Raw genomic sequence first — 13,715 nt, 5'->3', positions numbered from 1 at the left:
AAAGGAAAGGAAAAAAATCTGTGTATAAACTGACAAATATCATCAGGAGACAAAGGTGCAGGAACTGTGCGTTTTGTCTGAGCCAACTGGATTAAGCAGAATCTCTTTAGCAGTAATAGCAATGCCGTGTAAGTATTAAGAATTCCAGATGCCTAAGTAGTAGTAATTTTAATATGAGAGCTTTTCAAAAGGCAAAAACAAGAGACCTCTAAAAGGAATTAACAAAAAATTGCAATTAACAAGCTACATTTAGTACTAAAAAGAGATCTAAAGGGTCTAGTCCTAATACTTAATGACTGCTTTTTTTCATTAAAACGGGAGCTTGTTTTTGTGTGATGCTCTCAATAAAGCTCTCTCTAACCGCACATTTTGGAAAATAATTTACAGAGGCAAATATTGCTGGTACTTTCGGGTCAAAGAATAATCTGTTTGTTTCATTGAATTCTTGGGAATGACAAATTGTCCATGCCTCTGAGTAATGGAAGCTCCCATTTTTATTATCTAAAGCATTCATTACTCATATATTTAATGTAGTGTTATAATTTTAAAATAATTTGCATAAAATGTTTTCAAAATTGCTGGCTCAAGTATCCTGTTAAATTGTGTTGCCTGCTTTTTAACGTATTTAACAACAACTGTCTAACAAAAATATTCTTTATCAGGAGACGGGGAACACTGAAATGCTTTTTCGCTATTAAAAATGTGACCTTTCAAATGGTTTCCTCCAATTGCATACAGTCGATCATTCATTACAGCCAAAGTGTGGATTGCTCGCTTCGTGTTCATGTCCTGTTTTCTGGCCCAGACGTCCATCACAGGGTCATAGCAGTATAGCCAGGGGACGTACTCTCCATTGTGAACACCTCCTGCAAAGTAAATATACTTTTGTTAATTAACGTAAATAAAGACATTCATTGCCTTGCAGCAGGAATTTAGCTCTATGTTTTGGGTTCTGGGTTTTCTTCTATAGCAGCCACAGGAAAAGGAACTTGCCTGAAATATATATCTTGCCATTGTGAACTGCTCCTGCATGGGCTGCCAGAGGTTGCGGTAGGGAAGACACATAGCGCCATTCATTCGTCTCTAAATTATAGCACTCCACGCTGGACAGGTAACCAGTTTCGTTTCTTCCGCCGATCACATACAAGTTCTTGTCAAGGCGGCAGGCGTAGAAACTGGCCCTCCTGGAGCGCAGAACAGAACAAGGCAACAACAAGCCAATTAGCTGTGTCAACGATTCTGGTTTTTTAACTCTGACGCCCTGAGCTAAGAGAGCTGCTACTTCAAATGCTACATCAGACAGAAGTGTCCGGGGGACTCACATGCATACAGCAGTTCTAAAGACTATGTCTGCTTTGCTAATCAAATACTCAAATGCAAGTCCTGTATCAAATGGATACTTTATTTTTGGTGTCAAACAATTAAGCACACATAAATCTGGTGGAAAACACCTTTTTCTAAAGCTGTTTTTTGCTTTTGCACACCCGTGGAAGATAAAAAGGTGCTCATTAATGTTTGGGGCATTACCTTGTAAGGGATATAACAACTCAGTAAGACAAAGTGAAAAATGAGGTAGATAATGTAACAATAATAAATTATCTTGACATTCACTTTCTTTATGGTCCTTCAAGGGTCATTGTTCCCAATTTACTAAGAGAACCACATCATCAAAATTTTTCTTCAATTATCATTTTTTTCTTCTTTCCGCAGTACTGCAAATAGAACAAYTTTCCTTAAGCTAGGCACAACATTACATTTCCGCCTGTTAACTCAAAAAGGTCCCTGTCCACTCAACTAATTTTGAACAAAGTTTTAGCCCCCTGTCTGATTTCACATGCAACTCAGGTATGCAGGGAACTAATTAATTTTTCTGCTCAGGACTGCTGGACTTGTATTAGTTTGTCTTCCTTGTGCCTCCAAAATTAATGGTAAGTGTCTGTTACTGAAGTAAAAATAGAACAGTAGACCATTTTGAGATGCACTGGATTAGACCATTTTGAGATACACTAGGGTAATCCTCTTCCAGGGACAGCTACCCTGATTACTCTGTGGCAGCAAGGACGATAGGTCAGCGGGCTTGAATTTTAAGATGCAATGATATGATAAAGAAAACTGCATGAAAACATAGCTAGACTAGGATGAAATCCTGCACAAAATGTCGAGTGACAAGAATTACAGACCCTCAACCTAAACTTCTTTTCAGAGTGAAAAGCCGTAAGAGTTGCAAGGTCTGGTCCCGACAGCTCTGCAAAACCGGCGCACAGAGGTGTGATTGCAGCTTGCCAAACCCATGCTGTGGCTAACACAACGCTCTTCAGCTCCTGCCTAGGCATCCAGATTTGAAGCAGGTAGCTGTTGCAAATTGCACTACCCATCCCCTGAATCAGAAGGTAAATTCGGGAATCTCAGCGCCCTCATGCACCGTCAAGCTTGAGGCTGCAAACCGGCAAGGCACACAGGGTGAGCTGCAGAGCACAGCACGCAGCGGTGAACAACCCGACGTGCCCTCGCTCCTCCCTCGGTTTTTGTGAAGTTGTGCCCTGACCAGCAGAACRAATAAAGCCTGCTTTACAGTGTCTCCAATCTGCTGGCTGGTAAGGGAGGCATTTAGGTGTGCTTCCTTCAGTGACAGCAGGAACAGGATCCATCTCCTTTACCCAGACATTTTCACAGAATTGGTGGTACACTAACATTGTTGAGGAATTCCCCTTTTTGTTAAATGGGGCTGAAACTGGCTGATGGTTTAAAAGTTGGAGGAGAGGTCAGACAAGCACACGCATGGAAAGCCAGGGAAAAGAGGCTGGGAGTTCAGCGAGCAGGTCTGAGGCCACACTGCTTATTTCTGGCCTCACTTAGGGCTTTGTGCATCTCCGGCAGGGTCCATGCTGGTGAGGAGCTCCGTTACGGAGCACCCCCTTCGCTGTTGCCTTGCCTGCATATGGGCAACATGGATGGTGCAGGCTGGCACCCCTTGCTTCAAGGTATCCTGTGCRACACAGAGAAKGAAACACTGCTGCTGGAATAAAGCWATGGAAGAAAAGGCCACAAAGAGCAGGGCAAGAAAGCTGCTAARTGTCTCCAACTAAACTGATGAATTAAATAAGAACATTTAATTTACCTGTCAATGGGCAGACAGAAGTTGATGGCATATATTGCTCTGCATGATTGAGCAGCAAACTGTGCATCTATGTTTTTAGTCTGATTTTTTATGGAAACAAAGCTTATCTGATTACACTGTATGGGTAACTATGTCTGCCTGAGTGTTGTCTCCTCAACAAAAGTTTGCCAGCTGATTTCACTCTAGGTTGACAGCACGTATAGGTGTTGGAAGTAATCAAGTTCCTAATGCTTCCTGAGAGTAAATCGCAGGCTAGATTCAAGAGTACTTGCCCCATAGACAGGGAACGCTGCAGAGCTCTTGCATCTGGTTAGGCAATGGAGAAGCTGCCCAGGTGAGCACCGTTGCACACGTGTGTGCTGAGAAAAGCTTCAGCCAGGGCTCCTGCTGCCTACCACCACCTTTCCTCAACGCTGCCTACCAAAGAGCACTTCAGCAGAAGTGATATCCCTTATTTTCCTAACCCTAARCCCAGCAGAATTTGGCAGCTTTACTGAGCTCCATACAAGGTGTAGATTGTGTAGGATTTGTTGCCAGCCTTGAAGGGTTTTGAATTTTGGCTTATGCAAACACCTTCTGATGTCTTTTCAATCAGATTTATGGAAATAACCCTAATAAAATGTGCATCAGAATGCATTTTCAAAGCCAAACTCTATGGTAATAAAAAAGGTATATACTCTTCTATACGAATAGCAGTTTCTTCCTTTTTTTCAGTCCAAGCCTAATAAAATAGAGCTAGGTACAACTGGCAGGTATTACTATTTTAACTAGGATTTTGTTAACCTTATTCTGTATGTGTACTCCTGGTTTCATCCACACAGTGTCACTATAAGGAGCAAAAATGAAAGTGTCAGCAAGCTTCACTCTTCTACTTGAATGTGAGTATTTCCCCAGTAGCTCCTGCCACAGAGTTTAACATTTTGTGTTTTTACTTTTCGATGATACACAGTATAAGGGATGCATTTTTAAGTGATGATTTTTTAGATGGCTGTAAAATATGATCCAGACRAAAATATAATGTAGTCATCTTAGCATTGCAATCTTTTCTGCATAAAATTGGGAAGAGACTACSCATTCTAACAAAATAACTGGAATGCACCTTAGGATCTGAATCTGGACAATAAGACAGCTATTTTGTAATCTTCTCCAGTATTTGATGTTCACCAGGCTATAAAATGCTTTTCTTTCAATCCCCCTCACTCAKCAACAAACCCAACTAACTTTTTCTCTTAAATACCCATAAAAAGGAAACATTTCTGACATTTCTTTTTGATTCCCGAAGACAATGAATTTATGCTCTGAAACAGGAAATGCGACTCTCAGTCTGAGATTTAAAACTACCAGAGTTATTACAGATCATCACAACATCTGGGCCTTCTTTCATGGTCATTGCTAGAGAATATGTTTTGCTTTTTTAAAAATACAATAATTTTAATACAGGATAATGTTATTAATACAGCCAGAGATTAAGAAAAAGTGTGAGATTGTTTTATCTCTTTTCTGCCACTTATTTTCTCAGTTCACTCAGCTGCAGTAGGGAAGCCAGCCTGCTCCTTTCCACTTGTGCTTCCTCATGCCCTGGTACAATGCAGTACTTTTTGCTGACAAGCTCTGCATGTGGTCTGTAAATAAAACCCTTTAAACTGGAATGTAAGAAAAAGTAAGGTGTTGTAACCGCTGTTATGCTCCATATACCTTCTCCAGCTCCAGGCTGAGCTGGGTTGAGGGGGTCCCTTTGGCTCCAGGAATAGTATTGGATTGTGGCACTTAGCTGCGGTTCATCCTGTACGTTAAGGTACRGCTGTTATAAGGCTCGCTCTTTCATTAGACTTGTCAGTCTGACTGAACTGTTTTCCAAAAAGCATCCCATTGCTATTGTATTGTTAGGTAGACATGTATTTAATAGCTAATGAATCATTCCCTGCTTCTCTAAAAAACATACACTTAAAAACACCACATACTCTTCAAAAGTAAGTCTTTTTGAGCTGTTCTTCAAATTAAAAGAACCCAACCCTGGCTTRAAACAAAAACATGCTGATGGCTCTGAACCTGTAACGGAATTAGACATTCCTTTATAGTTTGTATAGTGAAATCAATCTGATATAGATTTTATAATATGAGATAAAAGTTTACCCATCAAATATTTCATACAGATTTTTAAATTGAGAACATACTGCCTGTGCACGAGACCCACATTTACCTGGCAGTCATTTCAAATGAGCTGTGATAGTCTATCCAGCCAATTATTCTCACACTAAAATTCCCAAGCAGGTTTTGACTTGATGGACCACAATGACTCAGAGAAGAAGCCAYTAAACTCTCTGTCTCTTCAATGGTGCTGGCGTTACACGAGCACACACAGGGCATGACCCTGGACTCCTAGGGGGACAGAATAGCCTACTGACTTTAATGGGAACCTTATTTGACTAAGGAGCTGGGAATGGGAATTGTGTAAAAGCTCTCTCCTGTTCGTAACACATCTGAGGAAGTCATTAGGGATGAGCAAACAAAGCATTCAACATGTTTAAAAAAATTATTTAAAAATCTCTGTTTTCCAGCAATCAATGATGGACAAGCCTATGAATTATGCATCCTGAACAAAAGAGGTGACAATTAATGCTGTCACAGTAAAACCCCCAGCAAAAGAGACTAGGTATGAGTGGACTATTACATTTAAATAAAACTGTGAAGTGCTGAGATGCTAATACATCACAGTTTATTATTGGGCAGCTGCTAAGCAGTCATAACGCTCTGCAGAGTTTCTAATTCTTGGATGAAGACGGCAGCTTCCACTACAAGACTAAAGGCATATTTAGCACCTGGTATTATAAATTAGATCTGTATTTTCTAGAACTCACCACTACAGAAGTGAAAAAGATGCCATCGTCTGCCTTCTCCAACCCTCAGCCACCTACTTCTGCCTTTGGAGCTCTAAGCTTTCTCAGCAAAATAAACCCAACCCGTCCAGGCAACTGCACGTGTCCCTCAGGAGTTTTACTTGCAGACACTCAAAAGGCCTAATTAGGACTGCCACTGGGCTCCACGTAAGAGCTTCGGCCTCCATGCAAAGCCCGACCTGCCTCCCAGCTCGCTGAGGACAACCTGCACAGCAGCACCCGATCCCACGCACAGYCCCCGAGCCTGCAGCGAGTCACTTCAGGGAGCCGAACCAGGGGGCAGGAGTCACTCTGCTCTGGTGTGATGCAGCAGTTTTTGGTGACCAGCATCACACATGGGTCTGCACGTGGACATAGCTCAGTTAAACTGAATCCTGAACAGGGGCCCTTCAAAAACTCTAAACAGATTTTACCTTTGAAAATTCGAAGAGACAGCCATATTTCCATGCATCTCGTAATACACCCCCCTGAACCACACAGTTGCATTGATCTCAGTGTATTTATGACACCCGATCATTGAGGACAGCAAACCGAAGAAGAGCCAAAATAACGTCAGCACACAGAATAAGGAGAATATCTTAGGGAGGTGGTGTGAGGTATTTTGTATGTAAGATCTGGGAGAAGATGGATGTTTAACCGAAGGATGGACAGTCCTTTGAATGTTTTTTTCATAAAGCTTTATAACTTTGTATTGCCTAGCTTTAAGATAGTCTTCATGAAGAAACATGCACCATTCACTTCAGGTTTGGGGGACTTATTTCCCTGTCAGAGCAGGAACAGGGATCCAGAGTTAATTTTAAGCCACTTTTACAGGTCACTGCTCAAGTTCACACGCAGTGAAGTACTACTCTTCAGTACACAGTAAGATTAAAATGTATGCTACTCTAATAYGCCCTGACTGACAGCAACTTCAGCCAAAGACCACCTAGGATCAAGAGTCCTCTGACAGGGTGAGCCAGGTTGAGGAGAGCTTCTCCTCAACGGCTGGTGCGGTGAAACAGGATGGGGTCAACATGTGAAAGGTTTCTGTTCTACATAAGACATCTGACTATAATTACTCTTGTTTACTGCTAACTCATCAAGACATTTCAGTCAGGAAACATGACAGGACACTACAGAGACTTCAAAAAACCCCTTCAGATCATACTCAGGCAACCAGTAATTGCACAAAGTCCGTGGCTATTTTACATCAGTTAGCACCACAGGATTTGGCATCTGGACTCGTGAATTTGGAGTATTTAAAAAAATGAGGAGACAAAGGAGAAGCAACTGCACACTGCAGTTTTATCTCCGTACTTTCAATGCTTCTGCAGGCCTCTTTACTCCCAGAACTAAGCCAAACCTCAGCTGCTCCTAGGATAATAAAACATATTCTGAAAAACACGTAGTAGGTTTTTACCTCTCTTGCATGGGTGGAAGTTGTATCCAGCTGTTAAACCTGGGATCGTATCGGCTAACAAAGTTTGTACTGTGTTTCCCTGTAAAGATAGATTATTTTGACACTCAGCTGTTTGTTTCAYGTATTTAACATCATGATTATAATACATATTACATACACTTCACAAGTTGACAGCTTTTATGAAGGGTTCCCCCTTTTAAAACAATGTATGATTTCACTATGTGTACAGTAATAATTCTACAAACAGGGCACTACAAGGTTTGAATTAGCAATTGTTAGCAGTAAAAGTAGACAGAGATTATTCTTGCTCTCTGTAATAAAACCTTGAAAATGTGTATTTAGCTATAGTTACAAATGCTGTGGTATTTCCATAGTCATAATAAATCACATCACTAAACAAAATTACTGTCCAAAAGAGGGCATTTCTGCGGTATTGCTATGATGAGACTATTTTGTGTCAGGTAGAAAAATCATAGGGAGAATATGTGTTTTTATTTCTCCTCACTTCAAGCCTATGTGCAACATGGTGAAAAAGATTGCGCAAATAACCAGGAGCTGCACAAGCCATCAGCATGGGGTATGCAGTATTTGCACAAGGTGGTTTATTCTACCATCTACTTTCAGTGTAAGTTCAGAGGAGTTACACATGTGCATCGAAGGGGGAATATACTCTTAGGGTTTTATTCCAAGTGTGTTAGCTAAAATAGAAACATGAGCAAYATCCACCCACTAACTAGCTTATTCCTGCTGTCAAGCCCCAGAATTGTATTCATGTCTTCACGATATTAAGATTTCACCTTATTTTACATGCAGATTGACATCAAAGCAAGAAAACTGAAGCAAGAGAGTGCACGGCAATTTCTTGTAACACCTGAGACTTCAACAGATGAGGATCTTGGAAAAAAGAAACCTTTGTTTATGTATCTGTGACTAAAAAATTGAATTAGAGGCTTCAGAGGACAGCAGAATATCCTWCCTGCATATGTCACAGTTATATAAATGGTCACTGAGTATCCTACAAGGTGAATATTTTTGCATTGGAAAAGCCCCTRTGGGATTGGCTCTCTTTGCTTGTTTCTTTCTACATACACTTCAGTCTACATAAACAAACTATCAATCAGGATTGTAGAGAAGAATAATGGTACAGCTAAAATTTATACTAATAAGAATTTAAGATCATRTTCTATAAGGAAATAGAAAAAGAAAACATGTTGACCTCTCCTTCTGGAAGCAAACTCATTCTCTCACAATTAAAAGCATGTTCCATATGAGAAGAAGAAATCAGATGACTGATGAATAATGCAGCATTTCCCTTCAAATCCAGCATGGTGCCTACTGAGGACCAAGGTCCCAGCAAGCTGAGCACTACTCAAACACATCTCATAGGGTGAGATTCCCATACACTAAGGGCAAGTGGTAATTTTGCCATCAAGTTAGTGAAGCCACACTTTGTTATTGGTCCCTATCTGAATTCTTTTAGTCTAAAAGACAGCAAAAACCAGCCATTGAGAACTAYAGATTCAATAAGCAGCAAAAGCAATAATCGCAGGCATCTGACTAGCTCCAGGTCTCATTGTTTAGGACATTTATTAATCTATTTCTATTACAAAAAGAAGATTTACAAAACAATGTAAGTGTTTATCATAAGTTTGGATTTCTGCTAGAAGGATCTAATGCTGGTCCTTCTGAATTACTTTTGACTTCWGTGGTTCATTGGTTTCATAGCAGCTTTTAATGGTGGCCATACAAACCTCATATCCTGTACAAGTGTTACGCATGTAGAGGATTGCATAGTACATGGTGGCAGATATTTCCAGTAAAATAAGAAGTTTTTAATGAGCCTAGAGTGGTAATACAGGATATAAATCTGGTCACTTCATGGGAAGAAAGATGTAACCAGACCAGAAGGGGCACAGAGATGTCTCTAGGATGACAGGAGTAGCAGAAATCTAAAGAACTTGGCTTGTTGTATCTAGCAAAACAAAAGCTGAAGGGGGATGGGAATGGTGTCTATAACACAGAAGAGGAACAAACCTCCAGGAGGGGAAAACTATCAAGCTAAAGGCCAACTTTGGCATGAGAACAAGGTGATTTAGACAGTCAAAGAATACATTTAGACTGGAAATTAGAATTGGTTAGTCATTTAGAGCCATTGGGTTCTGTAACAGCTTTCCAAGAGGAGTAGTGGGGGGCTAAAAATCCAACTGCTTTTAGGAGCTTASAAAATTTACAAAGAGGGACTATACAATGGCTGTGAAAAGGACTTGATGACCTATTTAAGCTGCCTGGTATAACTGTTTTCATTCCAATTTAATTTTGGAATTCAGTTTGAAAGACAGCTTGATCTATTATTTTGCCTTGCTCATCACTCAGGAAGTGTGCACACATTAGGAAACACTTGTCAGAACCCATAAACTGCAAGGAGTAAACAGAAATCAGAGATAGGAAATCAAAAGAATGGCAGAAAAGAAGATAGACGCTGCTCTCTGCAGGAAGGTCTCTGCCCCCATGTCAAAAGGCGAGGGCTCTGCAGGTTGCAAAGGCTGGTCCTAAACCCACACTAATACTCTGCAACCTGCTCTCATCAGCATTCACTTGYGGAGGGATCCCTTGTGACTGGAAATGCAGCACGAGGGGCACACAGATGCTCCCTGTGGTCAACAAGGCGCCTCAAGATCTACAAGCGTGGTGGCTGAAGAAGTGCATAGTAAGCCTTCAACTTCCCCCTCTCAAAGATAACTCCATCCACTGAAACAACACATTCTCCTGCAAACTGACATCTTTGCAATGCTCTGGCAGGACAGTTCCAGTTAGGTCCATTTAAAGCCCCTACTGTGCTATAAAAATAGCAGACAAGGGCCTTTATATAAATGTAAATGGGTATAAGTGAATAGTCCYCATCTAGTCGCCCATTTAGAGTAAATTAGTTTGAAGAAAGAACTAGGCCAGCAACAGCACAGGATATAGYTGACAACTGACACCTTTCAAGTCCACTTTTTGTGAAGAGAAAGATCCATTTCTCTTGGGGTACATTCGTAAAGAGATCAGCATCAGTAGTGCTCCTATCTCTTCTATTCCTATCTTTTCTACAGACAAATTGCAACTATCTGGTTCTCACAGAACAAGGATGTTGTTAGACTTCTGGTAGCAATGTCTTCATTTCAAGACTTGATCTAGACCTAGGTGGTCTTAAAATTAAGGTTCTATCCAGCTTATGAATCACCTTGTTATGACAGCTGTGTTCAGCTCCTACTTTAGACATGGGATACGTACCCCTCCTTAGGTCTATCCATTACTCTGTGACTCAGTATCCTCATCTTTAAATTGTAGATGATAATATGTCTTTTCTTTCACCCTTCATGTGACAAAGCTATTTAATTTTAAACTGTCTGGAACAAGGTCTGCCTCTATTATCCATATGCCTATCATCAAGCACAACAGGGGCCCTCAGTTGTTGAATGCAGCTGATACTCCTAATAATAATTGTCATTAATGCTATCTCCTGCTTAACATAAAACTCAACAATAGAACTGAAGGGCTCTTCTCCTAAGACATTTAGTGATATTTTTAACTACATCGGAAATATGCTTATAGGGTGGACTGGATTGTTTGTCTCAGATTTTAGGAAGTGAACAGATGTAACAATTTTCTATAATTTGGTTTAGTGCAGATGCTGAAATGGGGCATTCACAATAAAATATATGCAGTATATGTAATTTCAGCTGGATCCTCTGGTGTTTTAAAGTAAAAATGTGTACCTGCAAGCTGTTTTATGGTTTCTCAGTCATAATTATCTCTGTTACACAGACTGCTACAACTACAACTCTTTCTTTGTGTGTAAGCTTTTTAACAATGTCTTGACAATTTTGTGAATTTTGCAAGGCATGGTATTCTCCTTTTGCTTTGCTCAGAAGCCTGTTAAATTGTTTAATTTCTCTTTGCGGTAAATTTATGGAGTAATCAAATCAAAGAAGGTAGCAGCAGATAATCTATATGAGAAGCTCTTGCACAAGACTGAAAAAAGGACCAGTTTAAGAATCTCAGAGTCTAGATAATTAACACATTAACAACTTTAGCTGCAAGTATCTGACTTGACAATAGAAAAGAAGCATTCATCTACTGCAATTGCATTATTATATTATGACTGGAAGGAGACTGGAAATGAAGGTTAAAATTCTTAACAGCTGCTGCCTGGTGCATGCACTTGAAAGAGTCTGTTCTGCTGCCTGTGGCATTTCTCAAGGGATGTGGAAGCTGATGAATGACGGTGATGCTAATGCTAAAGTACCAGATATTTATTACATCACTATCTAAATGTAGCCTTGACTAGTTCAACATTTAGGTTAGGGTTCCTCAAAATCACTTGCTAATGATRGAGTAGCCAACCTGACAGACAGATGCAGAAAAGTAGATACTGTTCATGTCTTTTAACATTATATACATACCATTAGGGTTCCACTGGTCTTCCCCTCCCAGTACGAACAAGAAGTTTTCCACTTCCACGACACAGTGATGGGCACTGTTATATGGCATAACTGCAAATGAAACAAGGATTCTTTATCAGCTCAGGGCACTGATTCCATAAGATTTTTCCAAAGGTACAAAATACAATACTGGAATTAAATCTGTAGGGAATAATAGGGGAATGCATCACCCCAAGYGTGTTCAATGAATTAACAGCAGACAAGCCACTTATCAATCATTTCACATCATTCRATCTTGCAAATAGCTGAGGCAAAAAGCTGAAATTCTGGTCCCTCCGCATCCACACACCTGTCCACCTGCCCTCTACGCTGGTCTAAAAACAACTTATATAAAGGGRTGCAATTGTCTCATATTTTCCTGAAAGTAAACAGCTGCTAGGAATCCTAGTATGCTAGGAAACATTAAGAAAACCTCAGCCCAGCTTTGTTCCGTTGGTAATGTTTCCACAAGAAAAGTCAGTGTGTTCAGTAGCTTTCTATTACACAGCAATGAACAAGCTGCATTTCCATACAGTTTTAAGTTTTTAAATTAAGGTCCTGCTGATTTAATGCCTTTCCAAATGTATACGCTTAATTTCCTGTACAATGTCATTAGCAACACAATCACACATTTTCTATTCATCTAATCAGGAAGCCCTTTGTTAACAAAGATCAAAACTGTGGCATTAGGTTTGCAATATGGGTTTTTTGGGGGGAGATGTTGGGATTACTGCAGACCAGCTACAATCACAATAAACTATTTATTATTTAATTTATGTTTCCATTACAAGTACTAAGACACAAAAAATACAGGGTGCACATATCCATACGGTGCACATATTGCTCTGCTGTGCCATACARCACTATTGTAATATTATATGGTAAATGTAGACACAGCATTAGTTGTCATACCACATGCAGTAGTTTTGGCCCAGTGACACCAGTAGGAAAAATGATGTCCTTGTTCAGCTCATCATATGGGCACCTTAAATCTAGGTGAGGACAAATGGGGAGGTGATGTGCATGTACAGGCAGGGAACTTATTGCTTGACACGGATCAACAGAGCACTTAGGAAACCAGTGCAGTGGGAAATCAATATGACTCAGGGCCAGCTCTTACTTTGTGCTCTTTTGCCAATGCCAAAAAAAAGGAAAAAAAAAAGGCAGCCTATCTCACACTTGGATTATTTTGGGTGATATATCTCTCATTTCATTTGTTTTATTATCTTTTATTTTTCTCAAAATGCAGTTGTGCAGTATAGCATATGCAAATAATAATAAGAAACAGGCACAGCTTTGTTATTTAGGACACATTTTCTTAAAGATCAAGTGGGCTCATTTAAGCTTCTTACTGAAGTTTTTGCCAAGGCAATGATGAATAAGTAAGGTACGTTTTTAGTTTTCAGTAAAGGTCGAATATCATTTTCATAGTCTATGCTCTTACAAGTCATATAAGCAATTCTTAAACTGGGCAGCTGGGTTCAGTAAAAATGCATTAATTAAGGTTATTTGTTACTAGTAAACTGTGTATAACTAGGAAGTAATCCTACACCAGGCACTGTATAAGTAGTAGGATGAAAGTAGGAGAAAGAGAGAAATTTCTGATAYCTTCTTAGCTCCCAAATCATATTTATTTCATTCTTTAATCTCAGTCATTTTCTCATTTTAAAATCTTTCTTCCCTCAAAAACCCAGAACTTTCTTTGACTTTGTGGATGCTTGTATTACAAAATGAACTTGAGTTTCCCACAGGAAATTTGTTGTCTCCCTTAGATGCTTGCTGGGGTGCCCTTGCCAAGAAAAGACTCCTTAAAATCAGTCAGCAGGGTCTTTGATTTT

The 13,715-nt window shown here is 39.9% G+C and overlaps 1 protein-coding gene across 1 annotated transcript in view; it reads right to left on the bottom strand.

Moving 5' to 3' along the window:
* Positions 1–13,715, bottom strand: part of KLHL14 (kelch like family member 14) — a 62,069-nt gene that overhangs the window by 2,984 nt on the left and 45,370 nt on the right. Inside the window, exons 3-6 of the mRNA XM_085316235.1 lie at positions 11,860–11,949; positions 7,415–7,493; positions 994–1,184; positions 708–866 (exon numbers count right to left, since the gene is read on the bottom strand). Of these exons, the coding sequence (XP_085172361.1) occupies positions 708–866; positions 994–1,184; positions 7,415–7,493; positions 11,860–11,949 (519 nt within the window). The remainder of the gene's footprint in view (positions 1–707; positions 867–993; positions 1,185–7,414; positions 7,494–11,859; positions 11,950–13,715) is intronic.

The sequence above is a fragment of the Rhea americana genome, unplaced genomic scaffold, assembly GCF_003343005.1.
Source record: "Rhea americana isolate MKP2758 unplaced genomic scaffold, rheAme1 scaffold_46, whole genome shotgun sequence".
NCBI lineage: Eukaryota > Metazoa > Chordata > Aves > Rheiformes > Rheidae > Rhea > Rhea americana.
This window is presented reverse-complemented; position numbering and strand designations above follow the sequence as displayed.